Source organism: Diplotaxodon limnothrissa, linkage group LG1 (assembly GCF_057381915.1).
Source record: "Diplotaxodon limnothrissa isolate DT_005_m linkage group LG1, D_limnothrissa_male_GT1.1, whole genome shotgun sequence".
Classification (NCBI taxonomy): Eukaryota; Metazoa; Chordata; class Actinopteri; order Cichliformes; family Cichlidae; genus Diplotaxodon; species Diplotaxodon limnothrissa.
Genome location: NC_140596.1, coordinates 17,510,193 through 17,522,469, shown reverse-complemented (window position 1 = coordinate 17,522,469; position 12,277 = coordinate 17,510,193). Strand labels below are relative to the sequence as shown.

The 12,277-nt window shown below is 39.9% G+C and overlaps 1 protein-coding gene across 1 annotated transcript in view; it reads right to left on the bottom strand.

Annotated features, from left to right (window-relative positions):
- Positions 1-9,016, bottom strand: part of spon1a (spondin 1a) — a 55,858-nt gene extending 46,842 nt beyond the window's left edge. Inside the window, exons 1-3 of the mRNA XM_085354021.1 lie at positions 8,785-9,016; positions 7,724-7,830; positions 3,280-3,413 (exon numbers count right to left, since the gene is read on the bottom strand). Coding sequence (XP_085210147.1) covers positions 3,280-3,413; positions 7,724-7,830; positions 8,785-9,016 — 473 coding nt within the window. The remainder of the gene's footprint in view (positions 1-3,279; positions 3,414-7,723; positions 7,831-8,784) is intronic.
- Between the last annotated feature and the right edge of the window lie 3,261 nt (positions 9,017-12,277).

The window sequence follows — 12,277 nt, the reverse complement described above, 5'->3', positions numbered from 1 at the left end:
CTTTAATTCAATCTCACCCCAATTCCACATATCTCCAAGAGACAGACGAGCAAACTCTGCCTCACTGCTCACCCACTTTCCTGGACTGGCTAGACAATCAGGCCGAGTAATGCTTATTTAACATCCAATTTAAATTCTATCTTACTTTGCTGGATCCACACCACCGCCGATCCCAATCACCACAAAAGTGCACTGATTTGAATGTGTGTGTGTGTACGAGTGTCTGTCTCCGGGTAGTGTAAGTCTGAGAGATTAACAAAAAGAAAAAGGAAAGACAGTGAGAAAGAGAGAAGCAAAGGTAAAAAAAAAAAAAAAAAAGGGGGGGGGGGGGGGGGGCAGCAGAGACTACTGTTTTAGGGCTACAACCAGCTCCTGCTACAACAAAAAGATGAAATTAATGAAGATCCATATTCTCAGTTGCAAGAAGAACTCACAAGATGCCTAAACATAAATCCACTCCAAGACAAATGTATTTACATTTAATTTCTGTAGGACTGCTTCCAGTGTTCTCAAAGCATCCTTTATCTGCTGCGTCATCTAACTGATGGAGCTAAACACACTCTGACAGCTGCATGTGGTTGTGACATTCACCAGATCACTGATATACTCAGACAGCTCATCAAAACATACCACACTACTATCCATATAGCATGCCAGAGGGAAATTACAAATAAAACATCTCGCACCAACAAATGGAAAGAGACAAGATAGTAGCAAATTCAGTGGTGACAGCAACATATGGAGTGAATTTAGTTATAGCTTCCGTGGAACCCAATCAGGTTGTGTGGAACTACAGTCTGATAATACCACTGTGACTAGAGTACTTTGTGTCACTAGATACTTATGGGTATGGGTTTTTACAGGTTTATATTTATCGAGCCCTTTGTAGTCTCTTATGTTCTATTTCCAATCAAGGAATAATAATACACCAAAGTAATAATAGAGGACTGAGAAGAAAATCAACTCTTTCTCAGATTCTGACATTTTTTAAAACCTTTTTGGTGTCTAACTAGGTTTGAATTACGATGGCTAGTAGCAATTATTCCCTTAAGCTCAAGGGAATAAATAAATAAAAAACGTATTAAATGATTATTTCTCTCTTGAACACTGTAACACGTATATAGCAGCTTCTTATTTTAAGCAGCCACTTTCATTAATAACGGTCATTATATTTGCTAATAGGCTCATAGCACTCTGCAAGGCCTATATATCTTTGCATCGCTTCTGTATACTATCATTTTTAGTTAAACAAGAGTGAGACACCAACAGAAACCCAGCAAAGGAAAGTTTGGTTTTGATTTGAGCTTATGAGAAGGCTAAAAATAAATGGTAAGATTTTTTAAATGAATGCTCTGAGTTCAGGAGGTAAATGAGCATCCTTGCCTAACCCTATCATCACGGATCAACCTTTGAGAAACCCAAACCACCAAGCTCAGACTTTCCATCTAAAAGACAGCAACTGACCATCAATTATACTGTAGCAAACCACTCACGAGGAGCAGGATTTCCTGGTACATGTGAGTCAGTTTCTATGAGACAGACTTGTGCACACACTTGTAGGTTCATGACCAGATGTTTTTTATTTGTCTGCTTGTTTGTTTGTTTTTTTAAAGATGACATTTTACCAACAGCATTATTGAAAGGCAGCTACCTTCCCTGATATGGAGAAAATGAAAAACAAATATTTACCCTATACCTGCATTGGTAATGAAACTTGTCTACTCTAAGCTAATCTAAGATAGGAAGGTATCTCACATTGTTATGTTGTTTTCTGCTGTTCAGTGATTATGCCGTATGTGCCTGTTTATGCACAAACGTTTTACTGGAAGTTGTGCAATATAATAACCACCAGTGAACAGCAATGTATCTCCCTCTAAGAGGTTTTTGTGCAGGGACTTTCACATAAAATTTTTACAGAGTTTCACTTTTTATATCAATAAGACTGTACTAGGACAGTTGCTGCATTCGAGCAGAGTGGCATATGCAAAAACCTTGTCATCATTACTGCAGTCAGGGTGAAGAGCAGAGACAAATACCCACTGCCAGCCTGTAATTATGATTTTCACAGACATGTGTTCTGAACAGTAAGCTTCTTACTCTCTCCTTTCCGCATTGTCTATGTGCTGATAGTGCAGCGACATCTCTGCACTTTTAAGTATCTCTTTCAAGGCTGTGCACTCTGTCACACTTTAAACTGTTTCCTTTATCTATTAAGTACCAAATACAATTCAACCATTATCTCCCTTGTAAATAAACAATGATAGATGTAGATCACACACCAGAGAAAGAACATACAAACTGTTAAATAATGCATTTATCAGAAGCCTTCGTGAACCGCACAGACCCTCAGTGCCTTTCCACTTCATGCACTCTCATTATTTCCCCGCAGTGAAGTACAGGATTAATAAATGGATTTCTGTCATGATGTGTCCTCAGCTTAACATGACTAGTCTTCTGTGTTCAAGTAAGCCCAGAGCACTTACAACAGCAAGAAATGAGTGGTGCATATCAGGTATAAAACTACTGAAGGTAATATTTAGTTTATCAAGCCAAATGAAAGGATTTAGTTAAAAAATTAAACTAAAGTCATTGCACTAAATCAATCTCTTTTAAAAATCCTAGTTCTAAATAATCTATTTAAAATCGAAAAGCTGCTTACTTGAGACTTGAGGCTACATTTCACTTAGTATACTTGTATAAATATTAATTCATTAGATGTGGACTTGAAATTAAGAGAGAGCAAGAGTGTTGGTAAAAAATATCTTATTTAAATATCTGAAGATATTTATAAAGCTATATTAAGTCAGGCAAAGCACAGTAAGTACAGACAGTTACAGAGTGTCAGATTTGGATTCTGTTTGCGATGGTTGCGGTGTTGTGGGGGTGTGAGTGTAAGTGTGTACACACAGGAGAGAAAGCACACACTGTGCTGTTTATAAAGGTGCTGCTCTGCATTTTTTTAATTATTGCAAAGTTCCTTGTGACAATACAATAACGAAGCATTATGTCTGCCTGCCTCAACGGTGAGTTTCTTGTTCCAGGTACATATTTAAACTGTAGTTGGGACCAATTCTGCTTTGCAGCCTAAACGTGATCAGCCTAGCTTCAGCTTACATGAATCAGTTTCACATGAGTAATACATCTGGAGGATAACCTGCAATTACCCGTATTTTTGACAGAAGGCTGGATATGTAGACTAAATTTGAATATTGTTTTCATTGTTTGAGCTGAGGGCTTGACTCTGCTAAGCAGGCTGACCAGCCGTTGCTGTATACATACTTGAGAAAAACACAACCGGAGCCACTAGGGGGTGCAGTCCAAAACACCTGGATACTGGTCCTTCTGCGAGGAGTGCTCTCTGTCACTGCAGGGGGGCAGTTGGTCATAAACTGTGTTTCCTCTTCATCAATTATCTGTAAAGCATCGACACACAAACACACAAAGAGATCAGTAATGAGTATAAATGCATCAGACAAGAATTGGAAACACTTGCAGGTAATTTTCTTCTCTTGATGCTGGATCGCACAGATACATTTTGTCGTATCATGATCTCACAAACATAATTAACAGCTGAACTGAGATTAAACACACTTTTTTTGTAAACATGAGTCAATTCAGTGAATCGTGTTAGTCTTACACCATCAGTTATCTGGTCTTTAAACACGCTTTAGTTATTAGAGAACACATTTCCAGCTTTAATAGTTACTGTAATGAGTTTAACAGCATGTTGGCTGAGTGGTTACTGTTGTTGAGGGTCCGTGGTTTAAACCTGTGCTAGATGTTGGCCCAAGACTCTCTTAAAAATAGGTTTTTAATCTTGGGGACTGCATTTTTAGATAGATACATAGATAGCCTTTGTGGGTTCCATGATAGCGTCAAAACACAAAAAAGGAGCAAAACCTTCTTCCACAGAGAAGATATTAAAAGATATTTAAGGAAAAGCTACAGATATCATGGAAAAATGCTCTAAGGCTGACGTGTTTGGATTAAAGAGAAAAGGAACACTTAAAAAACATAGACATGCTCAAAGCTATCTCCCAAGGGTGGTAATGTGGGAGCTTAATGGCTTGATATACATGTCTGATGTGCCTAAACAATTTTTGTTCTCTTACAACAGGACAAATCGTGGCTACAAACTATGCAAGAGCTATTTATAGAAGATGTTGTGAGCAGGTGCTGTTTATAATAAAGTGGCATCAGGATGCCAAACCTACCGACTGTGCTGCATATTTATATATTTTCTGGTAAACAGAAGCAGTAGAACAATCTATTTTACTGAGCGGAGAGATGCTTGTGACAGTTGAAACGAATCAGCAGTTTTGGTTAAAGTAATAAGCTATTGAAGGCTCCACCACCGGGGGGGCTTCTCCTCCCTGAATAGAGGGGGGTCACTATCTATCATGTCAGCCAAGCTCATGTTGGCTCGCCTGGCTGTACGACTAGCAGGCAAATGTTGGCCACTGCAAGTCTCAACCTTGATTCTAGAATTTTTTCTGGCATCAAAGCACAGTGTGAACATCCCTGTGGGTAAGCCAACCGAGCTCATAAAAGCTATGCACACCAGGTGAGGTTTCTTGGCCGAAGCAGAGGCACTGCATGACGTGGGGCACAGGCGGGATGCAGTCACTTTAGCTTTCGCTTCTGATGTCTTCAGGTCATTTAAAAAAAGTCCCCAGACTTGAATTAGGCTGAAGAGTCCAAATCCGTGCTCCCCTCTTTACTCAGCTCCACACCTGAGATATTAAGCACCTGAATGATTTTAACTGTGGGACAGAAAATTAGTTGAGTTGGCTGCATGAGAGAGCACAACCGCTGAGACCAAGGATCTGTTTGATAGGAAGTGACATCCGGGCAGTAAAGGCAGGGAACTTTCTCACTCCATAAAGCTGTCAGCGGAGAATTTCCTTTGTCATTCCACGTTATGAATGAGTTCCCTTTGAAATTGTGTGTGAGAGAGTGTGTTAAGAGTTAGACGGAGAGTCAGAAGGGGAGTCCGGGAGCTTTGTGTGTGTGCATGCCATCCATGTGTATGCAGCCGATCGTGATCTGAAAGATTACACACCCCCTCCCCTCCATGTTCCCATGGTTTCTAACAGGCATTCTGGGCTGCCCTGAATGGACTACACCACATGTTAAAAGCAGAGAAGTCACATGGGACTGCATTGAACACCATCTGCAAAAAGAAGCGACTAATTTGCTGCAAGACAACCTATGATCCTGTTTTTTTACTCCCTCGTTTTCAGATCTTCTGCCAATAGCTTGACAATGGCTGTTAGGAAAACTAACAAAACGGGACATTCCACTGGAAGACTCGAGTTGCGTTTTCTGAGTTTATGCAAGAGTTTTGTGTCAAAGAAAGTGCTTGGTTCTATGCTATGCCCTGGTCAGAGCCAAACATCATTCAGCAACAATCTAAAATAACATAGGGGCTGCAGAAAAGTAGCTGCAAATGGCACAACCGCCACAGAAATTTCAAAACACATCCTGACAATTCCAGCCCACATATAGCCACACAGCCACATGACAATTTGCCTTTTCTTGTCCTATTATCTCACCCTGCTGAGAAGTAATGTCTCATCAGACATCGCCAGCATTCCCTGCTGGTGTACACTCTTGCCAAAAAAACACACACAGACACACAGTGGCAGCTGACCTCCCCAGAGAGCTCAATAAAAGTGCTTTTCATCAAGTCGGGAGCTGTCCTAAGACGGCTGAGATGGGGCACACCAGCAGATTTCAAATGAGCTGTATGTTAAATAAAGCCTAAAGCCTCTGTTGCAGCTTCCTTTTTTTCTTTCTTTTCCTTCAATTCCTTGGGGCTGGTCCACCCAGAGCTCTTTCACAAAGGAGCAATAGTGTGTCTGTGCGCGCGTATGTGTATATAGGTTTCTGACATAAGAGACATAAAGTATGAAAGACTGACTGAGCAGGTGATGATAGAGACATATCTCTTTAGACAGCAGTTTATTTTTACTGCTCTGTCACAGACTGCTTGGAAAGACAGGTGATCATCTGCAGCCGTGAAAGAGACCTTAAACTTCTAAAAAACCCGGCAGGAGTCCAATCAAAAGCAGCAGGTCACAGTACTGACACATCTGCTCTTTTTACTTCTAAAGCGAACATCTAAAAGGCAATGATCAAACATCTATCCATTTTATCTATTATTCTCTGTCCACTCAGCACCCATTCATGTGCTGAGGGATGTGAGTGTCATTTAAATGATGCAGTCTCTCCTATATTAACTCCTGACGTTTAGCGCCCCGTCACTCCAAGCCACACTCCGGCATATGTCTGAGGGACGCACTCGAGGCTGGCATTAAAGAAAAACGTCATGAAATCAACTGCAACAACAAATACGAGAGAAAAAAGAACCTTGGTGGTGTTGATGCTGGGTAATGAGTTGTGAGGTGCAGACAGGACAAAAACAATGTGTTCCTGTCTTTATGTCCTGTCATAATCAAGGCTTAGGTTCACAAAGAGTGCCACAGCATTGCAGTAACTGTGATCAGAGCAGCCTGTGCACTGCTGTGTGAACCTCTCTTTGAACCGTAAAGGTTTAGTAAAATAGTGGATTTTTATGTAAGAAACAGTTAAAATGAACACATTTGCAGGAGGCTAAACAGGAGAAAGCCAGACATGCTGTTAAAAGTTCTCAACAGGAATATGGATTTGGCTATGACTAAGACTGAAATGGGTTTTTCTTTATTATTATAGTATATTAATGTGATATAATGGCTTTATTATACGCCTTATTAACTATAATCTAGGATTTTTATGAAATATTTATGAAGCTAAAATCAGTTATTTTCTTGCTGAGTTCTTTCCAAATCCTTTGTGTCATCTTATGCAATCTTTAAATCCTAGACATTTTTTAAACTGCCATCCTAACTGTACACACACACACACAAACATACACACACACACACACACACAAACATACACACACACACACACAAACCTGATAAGGATAAACAGAATAGAATGGATGGATGGATAAATTTTATCACCTTATAGTGTAGTTCCTTTGTATAGTAGTAACACAGACTGCATACAAATTATTGGAAATACACATGAAATTTCATTAACTATCATGTCTTTTCCCTACCACTTGTCTGATCACGCTGCATTACAATTATTTGGCCATTATCACATGTGCATAGCAGCACCAGTTGCCTTGCCTTCTCTTTTTGTCTTTCACACTCTTGGCCCCTCTCTGTTCTCTTCCTCCTCCCTACAGTACTCCAGCTGGACCTTCTTGTATAAAAGGTTAATTACCCTCTCATCTACTTTGTTGTACAGTACATACATACATGCCTACTTTTTGAATAGATGGCTTCTCAAACTCTACACACACCTTCCAGCAGTCAAAGCAAAGCATAGCTCAAGGGAAGATGTGCTGAGAGTAGGCTCCTTTCACATGCTATATCAAGCCTTTTAGAGGAGGTGAGGTGAGAATAATCACACTTTGACACATGTGAAGACAGGAGGGCTGTCTAAGGAAAATATCTGTCTCTCCACTCATGTCATGCACAGTTGTTATGCTAGATGAAGGATGGTATGAAGAGTGCAGGCGTGGCGAAATATGCTGGCTAGTATTAATTTAAAATTTGCTGTGTCCCAATTTAAAAAATAAACATGTTAGACAAATAAGGGGATGGGTTATTAATCAGTGAGAAATTTCTAATCCATAACACACAGCCATATGTGTTGGCTGTTACCATACCTGAAAATTCCCAGCATAGTCCTCGTCTTTGTCACCTTCTGCACCATCCTTCATGGCAATAAGGGTGAACCCTCTGAAGTAGGAGGGGCTGGCTGCAGTCACAGTCACTACATGGAAACAAAAAAATATTAGAAGACAACATCACCTGACAGGGAGCAGCTTAACTACAGTTCTTCTTCCAAATACCTGATTAAAGTGGGTTAAAATACCTGCTTGAGTAGTGTTGTATGTATAAATAATACTATATATTTTAAGCTCAAATATATAAAGGACAAGCTAAAGTTAATGTAATTTGCACATTGCCTTTCTCAGATTGTCAAATTAGCCAGATTATGTTTAGGATGGAATTTCTGCCCATTTTTACAATCAGTCACAACATTAAAGAACGTTGAGTTACTGCAGAAAACTGTAGTTGCTGTACTCGGCAACTTAATTGGTGTCTTTAGATATTAACAAATACTGATTTAAACTGAAGCTAAATCATTCAAACATTTAAAATAATGCAGTTGTCATTTTGATTGCTAAACAAAAAGTAGTTGGAATTAAAGCAGGCAGCAATGATCCAACTGCAGCGCAACACATTGTCGGAACCAGAAGGGCAGGAGACTAGAAATCACAGAGCAGATGGCACATGCCCATTTACTGCACCCAAAAACTTTCCTTTTAGGAAAAGAGAGAGAGAGAGAAATCCGGGGCTGGCTTTCAAGAAACTTGTTAAGTATGGAACACAACACCAAAAGCACGCAAGAGTTCATAGAGGGATTTAGCTTTCTCAGAAAAAAGCCTTCTTAAAATTTTGATCATACAAAACTATTTTAGGCACTCTATTTGCTCACAGATGTTCAAATCAGATTTAAAATGATCTCTCGTTAATCTTTTAGTAGTTAAAATACACGTCTGCTTATTGCGATTGTGCGTAATCATCTTAGCGCTCGCCCCGCATCAAAAGTAGATTGTGCAGAAACTTATCTTAAGTTTGCATAGTCTGCTGACTGTGGCTTAGAGGCAATGCACAGGCACAATGGAAAGCAGCGTACTACGCGTATATCGCTAACACCAACCTCTGTATGTGCTCCCTGGGTGATAGCTCTCCGGGTCTCCTTCTACCCGGAGCCGAAACTCGCTGTTGCCCTCTTTCCTATTGCTCTGAGCCCGTAATACCCGACTACAATACCCGTCCGCCCTCCCGCCTCTGTCAGAAGGCTCCTCGGTGAATGCAAACGTATTGCACGCCGCGGTAGAGATGAAGCAAAGCAGGAGCACAAAGCGTGGATGTAGTCCGGTTGCTGTCATTTTGCAGATTTGCGACAGCCAAGTTAATGCGCGGAGGTGAAAGAAATCTTGTCAGAAGAAGAACTGACGTTTGCTTCAGCTTCTCCTTAACGTCAAACCAAGTTGCCAACTGCTGAAGTACACTTCTGCTGCGCTAGGAGGACAGCTCCATCCCGGAGTGAACGGGAGAGAGGAGAAGTGAAGACTGACTGGGATGTGCTCTGCGCTCGCTCTACAAGAACGGCACACCGCGTGAAGCTGGTTAAAGTGAACAGGGTAGCAGGGGTCCGGGGGGAAAGCCAAGCGCAGAATGAGCGCTGTGTAGCTGTCTCCAGGGGCACAGCTATTTACAAACCGAGTGAGTGATGAACGCAAAACAAGAGAAAAAAAACCAAAAAAAAAACTAATTCTTGTCATTGAACGTTTACGCAGAGGAAACGCATTTAACATAGTTGGACTGAACTCTCGTGCGACGACTGCGTGTGTGCGTGTGGCATCACTTAAGTGTCTTAAGAAAGACATGTGCACCGTGACACAGACAAAGGAAATAACAAAGCATGCTTCACGGTTGTCAAGGTGACTAATTTGGAAAGAAAGAAAGAAAAACTTTAGTCACAAATAGCTTCTCTGTAATTGCATTGCTCTCTATTTTCTTGCAACACAAAAGTTAAATGATAAAAAATTATAATGTTTGTACGTTTGCCTTTTTTAATGCTTGGGACAAAACCCCACACTGTCATTATAAGCAAAACAAGAATAGATATAGATCTTTTCAGCACTTCTCTCTATTGATCCCCCAGTAACATCTGAAAAACATTCACCAAGCAGAAGCAACCCAGCTGTAGTGCCGTAACCTGTTAGCTCCACATAGACAACGATTAATTTTTGATAGCAGGACAGAGTGACCCTATACTTACTACATAGATACATAAATATGTAAAACCCATGGAGCTGTCTGTTGAGATGGCAGTTGGTCATTTAGTTTGGCCACCATTTGGTACAGACTACAGTCATTTAGTGTTTTGCTCAAACCCACCACAACAATATTTTTAATTAATTACACAACAGCAAAATGTTCCTACACAAAATTGTAGTGCTCTACATATCCAGTTTTCTTGCAATTCTTAGGATAAAGTACATTGGACTACAGGTTTGTATTGAATACCAGACTGATTTGTTAATTCTGATTGAAACTCAGCTGTTTCTTTTGTCTGTATTCTTTTATTTTTACTTGCTATATCCATACTCCTGCTCACTTTTTACACTTTTAGTTCAAATGAATAAGCTTAAAGTCAGTGCAGAACTGCTATGGTAATCATTTACAGGTATTCTTCTATTGATTTATTGGTTAAGCATTTAATACCTCCGAAAACAAATCCTCAACCGCAGAAGCGCTTCACTGCTTTAGTTCTGGGTTTTCTCTGCCATTTCCTGAAGAAAAACAGAAAAAAAGAAACACTGAAATGAGTGCTAGTCTGAAAAACATAGACACATAGCTTATAATTTTTTAATCCATCTTCTGGTTTGTTGTATTTTGACCTCATGTGTCTCAATAACAGGCTGAGAAATAAAATATTTTCTTCTGATAACTTACTGCCTCCGTCTCTTGTTATCTTCTTCACCTTCTTTTCTGCCCTTTTTGCTCCTGTGCCTTTTTTTCATCCAAAGCATATCTGTTTCAGGCAGTTCTCAGGCTTTGAAATAAAAACATGACAATGACACCACTGGATGATAAAAAGTGAAGACTTGATGTAATCCCTCTGTTTCTTTGCTTCTTAATCTTTCTCGGGTGGTATAGGCTATATTTTATCATTTGTGACATTTTTCTTGCAACACCCCAGAGTTTATTTTAGACTTCAGAGGGGTCAGCAGGCATGTAATGGGCATGCAACCGTTTCTGATAGGCACTGACAAATGGAGAGTGGCTATGCTCTGTGCATTTACTGCTGTGTTGATGGATGGATGATGGGGAAGGAAAGGAACAGAGTTTAGATAGCAGAACAGTAAACCAGCAGGTGTGATGAAAGCATTTTGTCTCGTTGCCCTGCTGAGCAGAATCTCTTCCTTACTTTCAGAGCCAAGGTTATTCACTGCCTTTTACAAAATTTAATGTGGATGAGAACACGATTTGCACAATCATTACATCCCATCTGTTCATGCAATTCAAATCTTTGCACTTGGCACACAACTGTACAGTAGTTTGCAAAGGTCTTGAGTCGCCCCTAATTTCTTTATATTTTGCTAAGAATATTGAAAATAGGTAAACATCTGCAAACATACATAAAAATATAGTATATAAGGCAAAGACATTGTTTTTACAATTCCAGTGAGCTTGAAAAACAATATTTTGTATGACCACCTTTGTTCTTCAACATATCTTGAACTCTCTTAGGCAAGGGTTCTTTTATTATATTTAAGTAGTCTTCAGAAATAGTTTGTCGGAATTCTTGAAGGACATTCAAAGCTCTTCTTTGGATGTTGGCTGGCTTTTATTCTGCTCTCTGTCAAGATAATCCTATCCTATATGATCCTATGATGCTTCAGTAATATTTAGATGCGGGCTTTGGGGAGACCAGCCCATGACTGACAGTGTTCTATTGTGTGTTTTTCTGTTCAGTACTTTTTCTGCAGTATGTTTGGGATCACTGTCATGCTGAAAAATAAAGCAGTTACCAATCAGATGCTTTATAGATGGTATTGCATGATATCACATGAGATACTTTACTATGTTTATGATTCTATCAAGTTTGACAAGATCCCCAAAGACAAGGTGAATCACCCCAAGCCATGACTAAGCCTCTACTGTGTTTTACAGATGGCTGTAAACACAATTTTTTGGATTCATTACTCTGTATAACCCCTTTTCACAGATATTTACTTCTTGTGTAATATCTCTGCCTTTTCTCCCTGCTTGCTTTCCTTAAGAATGGGGTATTGACAGCCACTCTTCCACTGAGACCATTTCCAATGTGGCTTCAATGGACAGTAGATGGATCAACTGAAGGGCCAGACATCGGCGGAACTTTGTGCTGAACATTGGGGGGGGGGGGGTCAAGATCTCTGTCTAAGTAAATAAATACATCTGGGTAAATTCCCAGATGATTAAACATGCAGCTATTTTGCTGGTAATACCTGAAATGAGTAAAGAAAACCAACAGCCTATTTATGAAAGATAATTCATCATTTTATTGGGGGGGTTATATTGGTCAGTCTGATTATTTGGGGGGGGGTCATAACCCCCCTAATTGTGAGTCAACAAAGAGTCTGGACTTGTTGAATATG